Here is an 11,873-nt window from a genome sequence, read left to right as displayed (position 1 = left end):
TTTCTCGTGTCTCCCACCACCTCCCGTTTGTGAGACCGAGCCGCCATCTTATCGCGCCGAGGAGGAGAAGAGCAGCAGCAGGCAGATATGGCAGACTACAGCAACGTGGCTCCCCCGTCCTCAAACGCCGGTGGCGGCATGAACGACGCTTTTAAAGACGCTCTGCAACGAGCACGACAGGTGAGAAGACGACTACGGAATCACTCGGGCTAAAAATATCCCGCAGGCCGGGAACGAATTGCGAGTTTTCGGCGCTTTCTGTCGTTGTGCTCTGAAGGTAGCTGAGCTAAGCTAACGTTGCGTTACTCTGAAAACGAAAACAGACGGGAAAACACAACAGATCGCAGCTTAGAGTGGTTAAAAAATAAGATAATAATTGTATAAGTTAAATGTAAGCTGGTGTTTTTGTGTTGTAGCAAAATTAACCGATTTGCTAAAGTGAAACCTGAAGCTCCCCTTTGTTGGACTTCCGGCTAGGACAGTAGGCCGCAGGCAGCACGCCTCTCCTCTCCAAACGCACCTTAAGAGACACGAACAACAAATACATGATCTCGGGAGTTCACGTGTTCTCTTGTTGCTTCATTTTTTTGCTTTCAGATCGCAGCAAAGATTGGCGGGGACGGAGTTGCGGCACCCCCGACAAACGAGTTCGGCTACGGGGGCCAGAAAAGGCCCCTGGAGGACGCTGGTGGGTATTTTCCCATGCCTAACCTGAATATCGGTCAGTGGCTCAAATCGATCTCAATGCAAGTCTTTCTAGTTAATGCCTGCCTTTGTGTTTCATTTTTTAGCAGCTGCTGAAATGCATTTATTCTGTTTTAACGTCCATAACCCAGCATTAAATCTGTTTTTTTTTTTTATCGTTTTTTCCTCTGTGTGAATTTTCACCTTTAGATCTAACACTGTACATTATTACTAACCAGTTAAAAGGCAGCAGTATGTTGCACATGGCATGTGTTTAGGGTGATGGTTTTACCTTATCTTCTAATGTCTTGTAAATATTTTAATGTGTCAAATCATTTTTTTTTGATTGAGTGGACCAGACTGGAGGCAAATATTGGTTAAGGCGTGAGTGGGTGTAATTAGTTTTACTAGCCTATAAAACAGGTTAAGTAGATGTTTTTTGGTGGTTAATGTGGTCCAAAATGAAAGCATGACAGAGTTTCCAGTTTGCTTGGTTCACACATGTACTGATTATAAAGTCTGGAAAAGATTGGGGGGGAAAAAAATCATGGTTTTAATTACATTATATAATGCTTAATCTGGGTTTATTTACTTTCTCTGGGTTTGGAAACTTAACATAAAATAAAAAACAAACAAACTGTACTTCACAAAGAAATAAGACCAGTTAACACACACAGTTATTAACTCTTAACTTCCTCAGCATTCAAGTTGTTGGGGTATGCGCCGACCTGACGTGTAGTTGTTGTATGTAGAAGGTTGGGGCGTAGGGTTAAAATGGAGTTCCAATAATTACGTTGTAGCTCTGGCACGGAAGTATGATTTATGTGCAACTGAAAGCACCTTCAGGACACTTGGATCTAACGCTGCTTTGTATTTGCCTCAGATCTTGGCGCTGGGAGTGACACTCCTGAGTTTAGCGCGTTCCACTAGAGAAGGCTGAAAAACAGGATTTGTTTTGTTCCTCAGCAAGGCAGAGCTATTAACGCATTACTAGCGGTGCAGCACAGTTCTTGTTCTACTTTTGTTTTGGGTTTTTCTTCCTCACTTAAAAAGTGAGTTGCAGCATGTTCCTGTATAGACGCTGGTCACTGATCTCAGCATGTCTTATTTAGCGAGTCGCAAATCCACAATGATGATTTACAGATTATGACTTTTACAGCTTTTCTGTTGCTTATGTTCTCTACCCTCATCTAAGATTGTTAAATCGGGGTTAGCGGGACATCTCAGGATTTCTGAGTTGGAAAAACAATTTGGGGGGGTATTCTTCTGAAAAATCTGACATCCTGCTTGAGAGGTATAATTGAGGTATAATCGGGTTATAGGCACTGATCAAGTCAGAACTGGGGTTAACAAACCTTTGAGAGCTGAACAAATACAGGGACTTCAATAGTGATTTATTTCTAATTTGGAGCCAATGAATTGACTTCATTACTGAGTTAATAAGTGCAAGGACTCTGGCTGCTTGAATAATCTGGCAGATAGAGCATTACAGTGTAGATCTGTGTTGCAGAGTATTGTTGAATTATGTTAAACAAAACTGAGGATTTAGCATCAGCGTTGAGTAGGACTAAACATCTTCAGATAGGATATCAAGCCAAGTATGCATGCAGGAAGCTGGCAGATGAGCGTCTAATCCAGCTGTCTGAACTGTTTAAATTCCACGTAGTGTTGACAAATGAGTTTTAGATGTGTAAAATCAGTTTGTTTTTTCTTTGATTGGGGGGAGCTAATAATGTGATGTGGAATGGGAATAATGAGAGGTACTTACACTGGCTATGTCATTTTTTTCACAGACCAACCAGAGACAAAGAAAGTGGCTACAAATGATGGTAAGTTAACTGAAGGTGCAGTTGTATTTACTACTTTAAAAAGGCCAAATATGTGCAAGAATGTGAAATTTGGTTCTTCAAAATTGTATTTTATTTTATTAAGTCTTCTTTTGGCTAATTGGTCGTCTTCTTGCAGCCTTTTCAGGTATTGGAGGAATGGCTGGTCCCCCAAGGTAAACGGGCATTATCAATATAAACATGTTCACATACTGTGCTTGGCTTCATTGTATTATAAAGTTTATGTTGATTAATCTCCCGTTATCCTAAGGTCAACATCAGAAGAATTCAAGGTCCCAGATGGCATGGTTGGCTTCAGTAAGTGTTTGTTTAAAAAAAAAAAACCCCAAAAAGCATAACTTCTGTGCTCTTAGAATTTGATATTTATACTTGTTTTTTGTCATCGCCTGTTCTAGTTATTGGAAGAGGAGGTGAACAAATATCACGTCTCCAGCAGGAGTCTGGGTGCAAAATACAGATTGCTCCTGGTAGGTTTGGATTTGCTGCCAGTGCTGAGAAGTCGGAGCATACCAACTGTTTTTGGAGGGTTTTGTGTTTACAGTGTCTTCTCTCTTGTAGACAGCGGAGGGATGCCAGATCGGTCGGTGACATTAACAGGATTACCAGAATCAATCCAGTAAGTGTCACCCCTGTTTCATATGCAGAATTCCTGTGGAAGTTAGTGTGGGCAGCAATGTATTTTTGACCAAAGTCCAAAAGTTGCTATTATAATTTTTGCTGTAATCGAGCAGCCCTACTATCCGTTACTAAACAAAATGGTAATTTTTTTTCTCCCTTAAGGACGGCAAAGAGGCTACTAACAGAAATCGTTGAGAAGGGGCGTCCGGCCCCAGCGTTCCACCACAACGACGGCCCGGGAATGACTGTTCAGGAGATTATGGTACCTGCTTCTAAAGCCGGACTTGTCATTGGCAAGGGAGGAGAAACCATCAAAAGCCTTCAGGTGAGCCTCAAGTCAAAGTGAGACAAAAAATATAGAGATAATTAGATGTGATTGCTACTGACTCACCTTTTTGTTTTATTTTCTCATTTGCAGGAACGAGCTGGAGTGAAAATGGTCATGATCCAAGATGGGCCCCAAAACACAGGCGCAGACAAACCACTACGCATTTCAGGAGAACCTTTTAAAGTTCAGGTGAGACTTCAGCTGGGATTTTGATGTCATAAAACTTTTTTTTTAAATTCCAAGTCTTCCACATGGAGACTGTACTGTAATAATATGTACTTTGTCTCCCCAGCAAGCCAAAGAGATGGTGATGGAGCTGATTAGAGATCAGGGCTTCAGGGAGCAGAGGGGCGAGTACGGTTCAAGGATTGGAGGAGACAGCTTAGATGTCAGTACTTGTCATTTGTTTAATTCATCACGTTGTTGACCAGGGTTTTTGGATCGTGTTAATTTTGCTTTTCTGTCCTCTTATTGTTCAGGTTCCTGTCCCACGTTTTGCAGTAGGAATTGTTATCGGGAGAAATGGAGAAATGATCAAGAAAATTCAGAATGACACAGGCGTCAGGATTCAGTTCAAACCAGGTGAGCATCTAACATGACATTCATGAAGTAAATCAAGCAGTTTAAAATGGTCTGTGATGAAAACTCATGCACCACGCTGACAAGCTGATGTATAACCCCAACCCTATGATCTGAGACCTGAACACATGCACAGTGCATCGCTGGTTAGAGGCATAATTAGAGGAAATACTAGAAAAGTATACATTTGTTTAATGTGACAGCAGTAATAGAAATCAAAGCTGAAATTGTGCTTCAGTTGTCTCAAATCGCCCTCCTTCCTCTCTCCAGATGATGGCACCACACCAGACAGGATAGCGCAGATCATGGGTCCCCCTGACCAGGCTCAGCACGCGGCAGAAATCATTTCCGACCTGTTGCGGAGCGTCCAGGCGGGAGGACCTCCAGGGCATGGAGGTGGCAGGGGACGCGGTCGCGGTCAGGGCAACTGGAACATGGGCCCCCCTGGTGGCCTCCAAGAGTTTACCTTTACAGTCCCGACCATGAAGACTGGTCTGATCATTGGGAAAGGTAAGTCGCTCCTCAACAGCAGTGGGGCTCGAGCTCAGTTATTAAAACAAACTTTAGGAGTGCAGTGCACTCTTAGTAATCACCTTATGGAGTAAATAATGGTTTAAAATGTGTATGGTCTGTGATGAAAACTCATGCACCACGCTGACAAGCTGATGGATAACCCCAACCCTATAATCTGAGACCTGAACACACAATAGAGAGTGACACGGTGAAGGTAGAGAGATCAGAGAGACGAAAGGGTCAACCAAAACGGTTAAAATATTTTTCTCCCTGTAAACTCTGACCATGTTTCTCTTCCAGGTGGTGAGACAATCAAGGGCATCAGCCAGCAGTCAGGAGCCAGAATCGAGCTCCAGAGGAATCCTCCGCCCAACGCTGACCCCAACATTAAGATGTTTACAGTCAGAGGGTCTCCTCAGCAGATCGACTACGCCCGGCAACTAGTGGAGGAGAAAATAGGGGTGAGTTAACTGTTTTTATAATTAGCCTCCATGTGAAGACTCTGGTATTTATTTATTTTTTATTTACCCCTCTTATACTGACCGCACCATTTCTCTGTTCAGGGACCTGTCACTCCCATGGGTGGCCCACATGGCCCTCCTGGCCCACATGGAGGACCAGGTCCACATGGTCCTCCAGGACCACCCGGACCCCCTGGTGCTCCCATGGGTCCATACAATCCTGGACCATACAATCAGGGCCCACCCGGACCACAGTAAGTACAGTTGCCTCCGCTTTTCATAGTAAGAATATCTGAACATGGCTGACTGAGAGATGATGGTTACTTATTTTCTTCCTTCAGTGGTCCTCCTGCTCCATATCAGCCTCAGGGATGGGGCAACGGCTACCCACACTGGCAGCAGGGCCAGCCTGATCCAAGTGAGTATTTGCTAATGGGGTCATTTGATGTGAAAAGCCCTTTGCCATATTTTAATATTTGAAGTCATACTCAGTTAGAGGTTAGAAAGTATATCTGTTAGTCATAAAATACAGCGACCCAACAGAAACAAAATGAAAAACAATGGAACAAACAGGATAAATGTTGGAAAGCGCTAAAGGGTGAAGTTTCAGGGCCAAGGAGCTCGGTGCTTTGTTTTTTAACTATGAATTTGCACTCTGGGGAGAAGCAGTGCCCCCTGTAGGCACAAAAAGTAATTACAGAAGTAAATGCTCTTTTTATTGACACTCTTTTGTTTTTTTTCTTGAAAATATTTGCTTTCAAAATATTATAGCATTTGAGTTTTATGTGCTAAAACATAAGTATTGATTACATCAGCAGATTTGACGATACATGGTGTCTTATTACAGTTGGCTAGCATTAGCCTTTGCACGTCTTCAGTAAGGCACAACATTGCTGCTGCCAGAATGAGTCCTGGCTGTTGTGTGGTTACCAGCTTGTTTCTTGCATGCAGATAAAGCAGCAGCGGATGCCAACGCAGCAGCGTGGGCAGCGTACTACGCTCAGTACGGCCAGCAGCCGCAGGCTCCCATGACCCCGACCAGCGGAGCGCCCGGCACCAGTCAAGCCAACGGCCAAGGTAACCGGAGTGTTTTTTCACTTAAAGCAAAGCAGAGGAACAGAAGAAACGGAAAGTGTTCAGACAAGCTCAGTGTAGTTCAGTAGACTTACCTGATAGTGTGCTGTGCTCATGTCTCATTTGTGTTACTAACAAACACAAGTTGGTTTGGTTTCAACTTTTAAATGACTTTGCTTTTGCAGAGCAGCTTTTTAACTTTTTTTTTAAATACCCCAGGAACAGGGTAGTTTTCCTCCACCACCCCTAGGCTGACAGCCCAACCCAGGCAGGTGGAGGACAAACTGCTGAGAATGATTGACTAATTACAAGTACCGTTTTCTTTAACAGGTGACCCACAGGCTGCAGGTCAGAGTGGACAGGCAGATTACACCAAGGCCTGGGAGGAATATTACAAGAAAATGGGTATATGAACGTAGTTTCAGTGTACACCTCTTAACACAAGACAGTCTAAACAGCCCTCGGCCATTTAGTCAGCTTCTTTTTCAGGTCTGGGTATTTGTGAGCATTACTAACCTGCCGTGGAGCGTTTTCAAGTGTGCCTCCACTTTGTTTGACTTTTGACGGCTGTGCTGTTTAGACTGCGACACTTTGACTATCTGCAGGACTGCTGTGGACACAGATCCACCTTTATCAGCTCAGAGTAGATTATTTTCTAGACTAAGTCAGGGCTTTATCCACACTGATGGCACAGTCTTCCATGTGCTATGAATGTTTTACTGTTATTGAGTGTGTGTGTTTTGTGGAGTTAAATGATGAGTGTTTGACTTGTGGGGTTGTGCATATAAGCAATGTAGGGTCATTGTTTATGTTTTGTGGTTCGATTTGATGCTTGAATGCTCTAACGTGTTTCTTCCTTTTCACTCTGCAGGTCAACAGAGTCAGCAACCTCAGGACTACACGAAAGCCTGGGAGGAGTATTATAAGAAACAAGGTGAGTGCTCGAGCAGGGTTTTGTGCTAAAACGTGCCGCAGATATGTCTGAAACCCTACGCTGTAACTCTCACTGCCACCCGACATGCACATCTGTAGAACAATGTGACTGGTTTGTTTCCTCCCCATTTCCACCTTCTGTTTCTTCAGCTGGATGAGTTATAAATGTTTACTTGCACATGCTGCATCAAAGACTTTACATTCATTCAACGAGAGTAAGACCAAGATCAGCATGCTTTAGTGTATATAGTATAGTAGTATAAGAAACTAAAGCCTGGTGTAATAACCCTTTATTGTGGTTTTGGATGCTAGCATGGAGGAAAACAAGCGTACTACTCCTAACACAGCAGACACATGGGTGAGATAGGTTAGGCTTTTGTCTAGTTAAATAACATCTCATCGCTCCTCCAACTCCTCAAGTATGAGTGTGTTTGATGTTAAAGGGTGGTTGCCTCCACAAGCAGCCCTCTTGCTAGTAGAGTTGCTGTTCTCGCAGCCGCCCAATAGAAAGGAAGAAGGTTTCTGACCCGCCACCAAGAGACCTCAGTGGCGGGTTCGTTCCCCTTCTTATAAATCTAATCTGACAAGATTGGAAGCATTTTTTGTGGCCTGAATTTTTTTTTTGTTCTACTTTTACAATTTATTTAATAGTAGCTGAATGTATGTTGGGAAAGCTGTGTTATGTCTAATGGTTGTTAATATCCTTTGTCCTGCTCTTGTCTGGCTGGTCTGCTTTTTATACTTCTACTTCTAATACTTTTATACTATTCTCCTTCTTCTCCTTCTTCTTCTTCTCCTCCTTATTATTATTATTATTATTATTATTATTATTCCCTATATTTGTTATTCTCTCACTGATTTAATTTCCAAAACTGGTAAAAAAAAAAAGTAAACAGAAATGCAGAGGAGGAATCCATGGTAGTGAACAGGGCATTCACAGCCAAACGAGTAGATATTTTTCGGCAGGGTGTTGACTTGATACTTATGAGGTCGATTTAATGTTAGAGTTCAAATCCCACATGAACTGACCACATAACCATTAAATACAAAGTGCCACGCTCAGTGACACGTACAAGTTAATTTGATTCCCGAGGAATGTGAATAATGACTTCAAACATGTTAAACTGGCCTGATTTTTTTAAAATTTATATTAAAGACTCATTTGCACGTTTGTTTTTTTTTTTTTTAAATAAAATTATTTTCTTTGAGTGTCTAGCAAATGAGTCACCAGGAGCCTCCCTAGTTGAATAGCTGCCTTGTTGGCTTGTGTAACTAACCCAGAGAAGCATATTTGGCTTTCTGTTCCTTATATTTTAGTTCTATAAAAAGCATTCATGAATTTTATCATGGTGTCTCTTAGGTGCAGTGAGAAAACTTCAGACTTGACCTTGAGCTTCTTGGCTGTACAGACTAATTTTTCTCTCTATTATTTTTATCCCTTGCAGGTCAAGCGGCCCCTCAGGCCACAGCGGCAGCGGCTGCCTCTCAACCTGGAGGCCAGCCGGACTACAGCGCGGCCTGGGCGGAGTACTACCGGCAGCAGGCCGCTTACTACGGCACGGCCAACCCACAGCCGATGGGCGCAGCGCCACAAGCTCCCCAGGTACACCCGCCCCGATAATAATGCGCTGTCCACATTCACGTACACTCAGTCGTTTTGCACCGTAACCCGCTTCACTCCTCAGGTTTTCACAGGGCTCCGGTGACCGCAGCAGCCTCACACACTTAACCAAAACCACCTTCCTTCCTACACAGGCTTTTTAGCTTTTTATTTTGGGAAGCTGAGTCCACTGTTTCTGCTGTTAACATGCAATGTATCTTCTATGTATTTCTTCTGCACAGGGCCAGTAATGTGAAGTGGACATAAAGTAAATGCTACATTGTCGAAACAAAATCCTTTGTTAAATGTTTGGATGCAGACGCCTTGATGAAGATCTTAAATTTCCTTGGTTTGAAAGTGTTTCACATAGATGGCAGATTACCCGGCGAACACGTCCTCTTTGATTTTTCTCTTTTTTTTTTTTTTTTTTTTTCTTTTTGTTATTCTTTTTTTCTTGTAAATGCTTTGTTTTTAGTGAGGTAATTATACATATGGTCATTCCAGCCCTGTATCTACATTAAATGTGGTTAGAAGTCATGTTTATTAAACTGTAGACATTACCATGTAAAATCATCTCAGTTTTAAAAATTGCTCTTGCCTGTTGTGTTTTTTTGCAATAAAACAAACTGAAACCTCCTGTGTTGGTAAGTTGGGGTGGAGATGTATTTCTGTATGATTGTTTTTGTTTTACCGTGAGGCCGCTGAGCAGGGGGGGGGATAGGTGGGGTGGGCGTTGTAGTTTGAACAGATTGTCCAAAACCAAATTGTGCTGTCCTGTCTCTCTCCAACTGTCTATAAGACTCGTAGTCACATTACTTGCGTGCAGTGATGCCGGGTGGTTCAGACTTGTTATTTATATATTTCATATTATTTCTGACTCTAGCAAGTAGAAAAAATGTTTGTCACGAGAAAGCCGACGGTATCTGTGTGTCGTGATCTCATGCATTACCTGCGTTGCTGTGGCACTCCTCACTTTTTGCATTGGTTGCTGATATTGTTGAGGTGTAGTTTGCACTGTATATATATATATTTTTTTATTTTTTGCTGCCTCCCTTGATAGTCACTTCCTCCTCCACAGGCAAGTTTAGAAAAGCGGTAAGCCAAGTATCCTTCTCAACATGCGGTTCTAAGAAATGTTGCATATTTTTAGTGTTATATATCCATCTACCTTTTGTGCTGTTCTTTTTCCAGGACAGTGAGGTAAAATTGTTTTGAAAAGGAGAGAGGGAGAGAAAAAATGCATTGAAACATTTGTCTTGCCCAATTGTGAACTCACATGTTTACACTTGTCTTTTTTTGAAAAGAATGTTTTTAAAAGTATAAAACGATGCAACAAAAAGTGGTAGATGTTGTAGGGTCTGGGGTGGCTAAGCAGTCGGCATCCATCAGTTGAGCCCTCCTGTAATGTAAGTACAAAAAAACCTGTGATTTGACTTTGAGAAAGAACGCTTTATAAACTGCCAACGATGTAGTATTTTTTTTTTATTTTTTCTCAAATATTGCCCTTTCCCCTCCCCCCCTCCCTCCTTTGTCTTTGGGTAAGTATGAAATGTTCTCAGGAGAGGCTTAGCGCTTCAGAATGTGATGATTCTTGTACCACATGTTTCTGAGACTCTCTTTACTCAGCTCCTGTAGATTGTTTGTGTAGGTAGTTGGATTTCTGAACTGAGGTCTGTTACACTGCTGGTAGGAACTGTTTAAGGATGTCCATGTTGGGGTTTTTTTGCGTTCTGAATATTTGCCAACTTGCCATTGTGTAGTTGATGTCTTTTTAAAAACAAAATGCCATTCATTGCAATATATTTGCTTAGAAATCTCCTGCATAACTCCAGCGTAGCATGCTTAGGTTTCTGCTGATAATCTCTCTCTAATATGTCCTTTATAATAAGCATGTGGAATGCTAGTAGTGGAAGTGCTGCTGATTAGCTCAGTATTGATGATGATTTTTATGAATGAGCACTGCTGTGAAAGGCTGTTAATGTTAAAGTCCAAACGATCTCTTTGACTGCATTGTTCACTGACGGCAAAGAGTGCAATATATACATACATATATATCTGATCTTTGCAGTGTCATCCCAGACCTTGCACCTTAGGTTCTGCTGCAATAACACAGGTAAGCGAAACCTAAGGAAAACCAGTGTTTTTGTCCAGTGACATACATGCAAACAAATGCTTACCTGTGTCATTAAACAAAAAGAAAATGTCCAGGAAATTCACAGCCCATTTTTTTTCCCATGAATGAACTGCATGATGTGAAGTTTTGACAAGTGAAAAGGTTGTTGCATAGGAGGTAATGTCGAATCTGCTTAATATGATAATAGCCTCTATATTTGCACCCTGGTAAGTCTGAAAGTGACTGTATGTCGATGCTTTAGATTGACACTGGTGTAAAACTGCATGCTAAACTGCTAGGTCAAAGAAACGAAACGGTTCAATACATGATTTTTAATAATTTTTTTTCCTGTCGTGGTGTGAATCTGCCCTCAAGTGCAGTGCAAATCTGCTATTGAAACGCCTTCACTTCTCGCTCACAGTGTTGGAGGATGCTGCAGGCTTAGGTCGTAGAATCAGGCCCGTGTCGTAGTTTGTCCCCCCCCTACACACAAAAGGAGGAATCCTTTGAGTCTATCCTGCTGCTGAACGTAGACCGTTCAAGAGCTCCAGTGATAAGGTAAAAAACCCAAAAAAAACAGCAACCCAATGAAATTTAAATTCTTTGATTGCAAAAAGTGTTGGTTAGATTTGTTTTTGCTGCCCGGTTTGACTTGTCTCTTTTTAACCATGATGCCATAGTTTGTTTAGAGTTGTCTGAAAGTTGTTTTTAATCGCTGTGAATGCCTTCATGAGTAACTTTCAGCAGACAGGAATGTGCTTTAGAAAGTTGGATGAGGACAGGAACTTTGGGGTTTATCAGTTTAAAACACTTCTGTAGTAAAAAAAAAATAAGGTCACTCACTGTTTGTTTGGGGCTGTGTACACGTGAGACACTCAGTGTTTCAACACAGAGTTCGAGGGGTGTAGAAGACTAAACAAGGAGCATGCCTTAGAGGTAATCAAGGTTTCATGTGCTGTGTATAATCTATTGGTTTGTTTCTTGAATTTAACTGTTTTTGGTTTTGAAATGTTGCCATGTTCATTAAAGTTGTAACAAATAAACTGGACCATTGTTGTGGAGTCTTATTTCAAAGGAGGACATTCTCAGTCTTTATTTGCACACATTCAACTTTATTTCACCA

General features: G+C 41.9%; 1 protein-coding gene across 6 annotated transcripts; it reads left to right on the top strand.

Moving 5' to 3' along the window:
* The first annotated feature begins 18 nt into the window (after window positions 1-18).
* fubp1 (far upstream element (FUSE) binding protein 1) lies at window positions 19-11,798 on the top strand. Of its 6 annotated transcripts, none has more exons than XR_005693821.1 (20): window positions 19-180; window positions 598-721; window positions 2,478-2,513; window positions 2,650-2,686; window positions 2,782-2,828; window positions 2,927-2,998; window positions 3,090-3,147; window positions 3,312-3,474; window positions 3,568-3,666; window positions 3,770-3,865; window positions 3,957-4,059; window positions 4,327-4,566; window positions 4,870-5,030; window positions 5,133-5,284; window positions 5,372-5,448; window positions 5,982-6,107; window positions 6,435-6,509; window positions 6,976-7,038; window positions 8,483-10,750; window positions 11,172-11,798. XR_005693821.1 is itself a non-coding variant. In XM_040015457.1 (20 exons), exons 1-20 carry the CDS (start codon window positions 88-90, stop codon window positions 8,886-8,888), a joined length of 1,989 nt encoding a protein of 662 aa, XP_039871391.1. In that variant the 5' UTR covers window positions 20-87; the 3' UTR covers window positions 8,889-11,798. The 6 variants fall into 6 exon arrangements, 5 of the variants coding, with proteins under 5 accessions (XP_039871376.1, XP_039871391.1, XP_039871400.1 ...); XM_040015457.1 differs by having other exon boundaries at window positions 20-180; window positions 8,483-8,640; window positions 8,880-11,798; XM_040015442.1 differs by having other exon boundaries at window positions 8,483-11,798.
* Window positions 11,799-11,873: the final 75 nt, after the last annotated feature.

Source organism: Simochromis diagramma, unplaced genomic scaffold (assembly GCF_900408965.1).
Source record: "Simochromis diagramma unplaced genomic scaffold, fSimDia1.1 OVJJ01000205.1, whole genome shotgun sequence".
In the NCBI taxonomy this organism is placed as follows: Eukaryota; Metazoa; Chordata; class Actinopteri; order Cichliformes; family Cichlidae; genus Simochromis; species Simochromis diagramma.
Note: the sequence above shows the minus strand (reverse complement) of the source record. Positions and strands in the feature narration are given on the sequence as shown.

Bases quoted from the DNA above. Each gene is read 5' to 3' on its own strand.
- fubp1 (XM_040015442.1), top strand. From the start codon at position 88: ATGGCAGACTACAGCAACGTGGCTCCCCCGTCCTCAAACGCCGGTGGC. The intron at 2,999-3,089 runs GTAGGTTTGGAT...TCTCTCTTGTAG, and splicing joins CAAAATACAGATTGCTCCTG to ACAGCGGAGGGATGCCAGAT. The intron at 4,567-4,869 runs GTAAGTCGCTCC...TTTCTCTTCCAG, and splicing joins TGGTCTGATCATTGGGAAAG to GTGGTGAGACAATCAAGGGC.